Source organism: Mesocricetus auratus, unplaced genomic scaffold, assembly GCF_017639785.1.
Source record: "Mesocricetus auratus isolate SY011 unplaced genomic scaffold, BCM_Maur_2.0 Super-Scaffold_4256, whole genome shotgun sequence".
Taxonomy (NCBI): Eukaryota; Metazoa; Chordata; class Mammalia; order Rodentia; family Cricetidae; genus Mesocricetus; species Mesocricetus auratus.
Window position 1 is genome coordinate 53,753,200 of NW_024429182.1, and position 7,295 is coordinate 53,760,494.

The following is a 7,295-nucleotide window of genomic DNA, read 5'->3' on the forward strand; positions in this document are numbered from 1 at the left end:
CCAGCACCTCCTTTTCTTAGCTCAGCCCAGAATGCTGTTTTCTGCCTGCTGGCTCTAGCTCACCCTTCAAGGACTGGATGACTCCCGTTTCCTCCAGGTGAGGACTTATCTACTGTTATGTGGTGCTGCTGAGATGTCAGAGGCTATGCAGATGTCAGAGGCTTAGGAAGCCAGCCTTAGGCCACACAAACACATCTTCCTGAAGGGTTTTCATTTATTTTTATGTTAAAACAGATACTTCAGACATATCACTGGATCTGGAGTCAAATATAAAATTGACAGATTTTATTTATTTATTTTTGGTTTTTCGAGACAGGTTTTCTCTGTTTAGCCTTTGCTGTCTTGTAACTCCCTCTATAGACGAGACTGGCCTCAAACTCACAGAGATCCACCTGTCTGTGCCTCCTGGGTGCTGGGATTAAAGGTGTGTACACCACACCTGGCTTAAAAATTGGCAGATTTAAAGAAGACAAAACTTGGCTGGACAGGCTCCAGAGCTACACAGAGAAACCCTGTCTCACAACAACCCCCAAAAAAGACAAATCACAAAACTACTGAAATGCTCAGAGCCTCCTCATCCATTCTGCAGTGAAAGGGTTAAGAAGCAGGGAAACTGTGAGCCCAAAGGCTGGGGACATATGAGGGTAAGCAGGATAGCTCCAGTGCAGCAGGGGGAGGCATGTACACTAGAGGCTTCTGCAGGACAGTTGCTGTATTCCCCTACCCCAGATGCTCTCTGCTTCCTGAGAACCTCTGTGGCTTTGGACTCCTAGGTTGCCTGGGGGCAGTACTTGTATTACATGAGTTTTTTGTTTGTTTGTTTGTTTTTAATTGCCCCCATATGTAGGCCTTATCTCATCAAGTCCATCCTAAACATCTGGAGTGCAGGTGTTTGGCTAGCCTGGTGGGGCAGCTGTGAAGACTGGCTTTGCTGTTTGCTGACTGCAGAACATTTTCCCTCTCCGCCTCAGTTTCTTTATCTGTAAAGCATAGACAATATTCATCTAGTGAGATTGTCCTCAGGTCTCAACTGATAACATAATGCAGTATTCAGAACAGCAGGTGTCAGGATAAGCACTTAGCAAACCTGCCACTCTGCCCCGAAGTGCCCAGTTCTCAGTGAGCATCATCTGGTCCTCCAGTATCCCCATTCCTCACAGCATCTCTTCCCTATAGCCACTCCTGCATGTTCACAGTATATTTACCTAGAGTTTCCAGACTTCCCCCACCTTAACAATGGCCTCACTCACACAGCTGCATCACATCCTATCCTGCAGCACCACGCTTGATTGTGTACACTGGGTAACTAAGCTGCTCTGCTACTCCATCTCAAACAAAGGACCAAAACACACTGTTTCTTTGATCTCATACCCTTTCTAGATCCCACTCCAGTCTCCACTCCCTACAGTAAAGTGTTCCTCCAAGCACTGGCATGTGCTCACTTCGGCAGCACATACACACACTTAAACTGGAATGATGGGATGGCGTGGAATCTGTGAAGTACTCCAGATTTTTCTTCTTTATACTTCATTGGTAGAGCCAGAACCACTTCTGCCACTATCCCTTTCCTAGCACAATAGTGATTTTAGCCATGAGCCAAAATAAATCTTTCCTCCCTTTAAAAACAAACTGAAACTGAGAAGCTCCTGTTTCCGGTTCTCCAGGATGGCTTAAAGGTGTGTACTATCATCACCCAGCTCTCTATACTCTTAATATAGTGATATACTGATTGATTGGTGGATTTTTAAGAAGACTTTTTAGGGTCTGTCTCCGTAGCCCTAACTGTCTTGTTACTCTCTACATAAGCCAGGCTGGCCTCTGTCTTCCAAGTGCTGGGAATTGTTTGGAGGAAGGTCTTCCTGTGTTGCTAGACTGGCTTTGAAATGTCAGTCCTGAATGGGTTCTAGAGTATTAGGATTGCACGTGAGCACCACGTGTCCAGTTCATTCCTTGTGACCTTAAATGCCATTTGAAAGTTCCCCAAAGTTATATCTCAAATCTAGATCTCTCTAGACTTCCAGATCCTCTGCCTACACCCCATCTTCACTGGGATGTGTTGCAAACACTTCAAATGTAACATATTGACTGGGGGTGTAGCTTAATCATAGAGCACTTGCCTATTATAGGCAAGACCCCAGGTTCCTCCCACAGTCTCCCTCCAAAGCCAAAATGTCTAAGACTCTTGGTTCCCGCTCTACTCTCCTTTTCCCACAGTCCTATCAATCTTCCCTGTCTACTATAGGATATCGGATCTTCCAGTCACTCAAGCCAAAACCTGTGGATTTATCCTTGGCTCCAGCCCTTAAATCCCTGTCAAGATCAGCAGCCCCTAGTGGTCAGTTGTCCCCTCAAAATATGTGGCCACCTCTGCCGGGCGGTGGTGGCGCATGCCTTTAATCCCAGCACTTGGGAAGCAGAGGCAGGCGGATCTCTGTGAGTTCGAGGCCAGGCTGGACTGATAGCCTCCAACACAATACAGAGAAACCCTGTCTCGTAAAACCAAAAAAAAAAAAAAAAAAAAACCAAAAACCAAAAAAATATGTGGCCACCTCTTACCAGCTCCATCTCCCCCACCCTGCCCCAAATGGCATCACTGTCACCTCTTTTCAGACAGGCTTCCTTAGCCTGCTGACAGCAGTGTCACCACCTGTCTGCTGCCACCCAGCTGCAGTCATATTTTCAAAGCATAAGTTCAATGATGTCATTTCTTAAAGCTATCCAGTATCTCCTCCCACTCACTGTAAAATCCAGATTTCTTATCATAGTCTACATTGCCCAATGGGACTGGTCTGCTACCTGTCTGGCCCCATTCCCTGCTGTCTTCCCCCTTGTCCCCTGTGTTCTGACCTTCACGTTCTTGTGTGAAGAGGCTGGAAATGTTCCTGCTAAAGAGCTGTTCTTCTTGTCATTTCTTCTGTCTGAAACATTTACATAGGTACAAGCCTCTCTCCCCCTTACTTCCCTCATCTCTTCTCAACACTACCTCACTATAGGGTCTTTTTTTTTGGCTTTTCGAGGCAGGGTTTCTCTGTATTGTTTTGGAGGCTTTCCTGGAACTCTCTTTGTAGACCAGGATGGCCTCGAACTCACAGAGATCCGCCTGCCTCTGCCTCCCGAGTGCTGGGATTAAAGGCGTGCGACACCAACGCCCGGCTCACTATAGGGTCTTTCCTGCTCAAATCCTCCAAACATCACCTTGGCATTCTCTGACCTCCTACAGACCTCTCACCCTAATTTTACTTAATGCTGAACACCACATGACATAACTGATTTCCATGCTTGTTTTGCTGTATTTCAGTGGTAGTAACACTCACGGAGGCCTATGGTGCCAGAACTTAATAGTTGCTTATAAGCTGGGTACATCAGGCAGGCTTTTTGCTGGCTGGTCAGGGAAGGAGACTCAGAGTGCTTTTCTAAGTACCACAGGGGGACAGAGAGGCTGCTCAGCTCATGAGAAGACTGCCTTAGAAAGACAGGTAGGGAGGCCTGGTGATGTAGTGACACAGGCTTTTAATCCTAGCACTCAGGAGGCAGGGACAAGCAGGTCTCTGAATTCAAGGCTAGCCTGGTCTACAGAGAGAGTTCCAGGACAGACAGAGCTACACAGAGAAACTTGGGGCGGGGGGGGGGGGGACGGAACGGAGCAGACAACACAAAAGCCTATAGCTGGCTCTCCTGCCTACTTACCTTTTGGGAACTGCCAGCTCGAGCAGAGTCATATTAAGCTTAGGACCAAAGGTCAGGATTTCAGGCTTAATGTACTTTATTGTAAGCGTTAGAGAACTCCTTGATTCTCATCTGCTGACATCTGGCTTTGAGCCAGGTTGTGCTGGACTGACCACACCACAGGTCAGATAGGGTATAGCAAACATTCGGTGGCCATGATTAGGCCCTGGAGGTGTGGTCTCAGAAGCAGCAGGGCCCTGTTGCTTGGACAGGTAAGCGGCTGAATCAGGATGACCTCCGCAGTCAGCTGCTGTTCTCCAGAGCTGGTCTGAGCAGACTGGCATCTACTGGCCATGAACTCTGTCCTCAAGTTCTTGGTGGCTAGGAGGTGTCAAGGGAAGGACAACCTGGGTGGAACCTCAGAGTGGGTGGAGATGCCAGAGGCTGTGGAAGACAGGGGGGAGAGGAGTGCACAGCAGGGTCACCTCTATTCCTTGATGGGCCATCAGCAGCTCTTAACTACTGCCTGCACTTCTGTGGCCTTGACAAACCCCAGTACTCAGACAGCCACATGGGCCTTGTATATACTCCTGCCCCACCATTAGCTCGTAGGGTAAGGGTCATTAAAGGGGTCTATCGAGTCAGGCACCTGCTTGTCAGGGAGGACCCTTAAGTCTGTGCCCATTTCTCCAAGTCAGGGAAACCCCTCCCTGTGCAGACCAGAGGGTGACAGCTCCTAGAGAAGGGCCTGGTTCCCCTGAAAGCTGTCCTGACCTGAACTGGAAGCGGGGGTCTTCAGGGTGTGTCTTCAGCACCTGGTGTACCTCTAGAGGGGGCTTCAAGCCCATCTGCTCTGCCCGATGCCAGCGCTGCATCCGTGTGATACCTGCCAGGGTAGAAAGAAGACTCAACGTGGGCAGAAGAGTCCAGGCTGGGGGTCTCCACACATGCCAGTCTCAGGAGACAGTGTTAGGCAGGCACTTGGATTATTCCTGCGACACATGGATGACAAACTGGTTCAGAGATGTGCCTGATGGGCTGGAGGTGGGGTTCTCACCTGTGCAAGGCCCGTACTGCCAGGCCAGGTCAAACTGCCTCAGCAGCTCCAGCTCTGCTTCCTCCTGGCTGAGGGACTGGGCGTCTTCCCCTGCAAGAACATGCGGCTCCTCAGGCCCATCCCGGCCTTTGCCCTACCCTAGACGTACAGCTGTGCCACTGTGTCCTGGCTGTAACTCCAGTCATTTGCCTTTGCCATCCTGCAGCCAGACAGCTCATCGGAAGTATGAGACATTACTAGCTTCCTCTACCAGCCAACACACACACACACACACACACACACACACACACACACACACACACACACACACACTCCTTTCTGCCACCCCCACATTTCAGAGACCTAGCTCTAGTGCCAGCTCTCCCTTGCTGTGCCCAGAGGGCCCCTCCCTCTTCTTCACAACGGGGTAGGAGTCAGTGATGAACCGCTTCCGGCCCATGGCGGCCACCCAGGCAGGCGGAGCAGAAGGCAATAGCGGGAAAGAAAAGGCAGGGCAGCGGGCCTGTGAGAGACAGCTGCTGAGAGTGAGAGAGAGGGCCAGAGAGAGATGGGCCAGCAATGGACAGACAAGTTGACCCAGACAAGCAGAGAGAGGAAGTCCCTAGGTTCCAGAGAATGACGCCTGTCTTCCGCCCCCACAAGCACGCAAACATCAGAGACATAAGCAAATGGCAAGCGGTCTTTGAGGGGCGGGGCCCTAACTCTAGCCAATGACAGTCGTCAGAGGGCAGGGGGTGGGGCAGCTGCTGCTGCGTTCCGAGTGAGGAGGGTTTAGGCGAAACCAAGGACCTGTCAAGATGCCCCAGACTTCACCAGCTCCTTCGGTTCCTCATTGGTTCACTTGGGTCCCCAGGGACATATAGAGAGTTATCCTCGGCCTCTCACTTCCCGTTTTTCCTTCCTAGGCAAATGTTCTTTTCAGCCTCACTAATCCCCGTGGCCAGTTTGTAAGTCCCCTGAGCCCGGCTGGAACCTTTTACTCCTGCCGGTTGGCCCCAGAGCGTTGTGGGATCAGATCTTTAGGTCCAAAGAGAGTTTGGACTAATCCTGGCCTTTCCCTGCTCCTACTGGCCCCAGGAGACCTGGCTGGAGAAGTCCATGGGCTCAGAAGGCTCCTTTCTCACAGTCTGCTGGCAGAGACACTGTCCACCCAACCCAGGCATGCGGCTGTCCACTGTCAGGCGGGACAGTCTGTCTCTGTCCACTTTGCTGGTCAGGAAGATTCCATTCCAAGCAGGATGTCAGAAGTCTAGTCCCCACTCCCCACGGGTTCAGATCTCCAGTTCTCCCTGTTGGTTTTTCGAGGCAAGGTTTCTCTGTGTAGCCCTGGCTGTCCTGGAGCTCACTTTATAGACCAGGCTAGCCTCGAACTAACAGCGATTGCCTTATAGAGATCCGCCTACCTCTGCCTCCTGAGTGCTGGGATTAAAGGTGTGCACCACCACTGCCTGGCATAGATCTCCAGTTCTTTTTTTTTTTTTTTTTTTTTTTTTTTTGGTTTTTCGAGACAGGGTTTCTCTGTGGCTTTGGAGGCTGTCCTGGAACTCGCTTGGTAGTCCAGGCTGGTCTCGAACTCACAGAGATCCTCCTGCCTCTGCCTCCCGAGTGCTGGGATTAAAGGCGTGCGCCACCAACGCCCGGCTAGATCTCCAGTTCTTAATTGACAGACCTGCTCTGTTTCTTACAAATGTATATGTAGCAGGAAATAACATCAATAAACCTTACCCTCATATTGGACTTACCATGTGCTTAGTACTGTCCTAAGCAGTTCCCACAAACTTACTCAAAATAGACATCAAAAAGAATTTTTCAAGTGTGTGTAGGTAAATTGTGATCAGGGCTCTTAGTACCAGACACTGTGTAACTAGCCTTCAATGTGCTTCAGAAGATCCCAGGCTTGCAGGGCAAAGGGGCATCCAGTTGTCAGACTTGGACAGGAGAGCAGAAGGAGAAAGAACTCTGTAGAGCTAGAGGAGGACGGTGGGCACCGGGAGAAACCCTGCGGAGGTAGATTGCTGTAAACAGTGTCTCTCGATTCTCTACCCATGACCTTTGTCTTGGGGCTCCTGTCATCGCTGACTCACCCTGCTACCACCTCCCCCTCACCAACTTCCTGGCAGCGGGTGAAAGTGCTGGCCAGTGGGAGTCTGGGAACCGGCACTGGGACTGACCCAGCACTAATCACCCTCTGGAGATCCCATCTGGTCCTTCCTTCCAGGGGTGCAAGGTCTGATGATGGCTGCTTGGAGGCCTTTGCCCTCCTTCTCCGAACCTCTGAGATCTGAATTAGCAAGCACTGGGCCTCTCATGCACGTGGCAACAGGGAAGATCTCTAGAGAAGAGCCCGTCAGTGGGGAGGAGAAGGCTGTGTCTTCAGGCGCCTCCTCTTTCGTGGCCTTCCTCATCAACTTTTTGAGGAGGAGGGCGTGATCTGTGGTCACAGTACAAAGACCTGGAAAGGCCTTTCTCTGCCCCATTGTTTGGGTTGGCCTAGGTCTGGCCCCCTCTTCCCCTTCTCCTGTATAGTGGGGCCCACATCCAGCTAGAAGGGACCCTGCAGAGCTGGGGAGGT

At 50.7% G+C, this 7,295-nt stretch overlaps 1 protein-coding gene across 1 annotated transcript; it reads right to left on the bottom strand.

Annotated features, from left to right (window-relative positions):
- Positions 1–3,745: 3,745 nt before the first annotated feature.
- Positions 3,746–5,369, bottom strand: Pold4 (DNA polymerase delta 4, accessory subunit). Its single transcript, XM_040750189.1, has 4 exons — positions 5,066–5,369; positions 4,724–4,813; positions 4,441–4,552; positions 3,746–4,110 (listed from the first exon to the last, which is right to left on the bottom strand). The coding sequence occupies exons 1-4, from the start codon at positions 5,160–5,162 to the stop codon at positions 4,086–4,088; spliced, it is 324 nt and encodes a 107-aa protein (XP_040606123.1). The 5' UTR covers positions 5,163–5,369; the 3' UTR covers positions 3,746–4,085.
- Between the last annotated feature and the right edge of the window lie 1,926 nt (positions 5,370–7,295).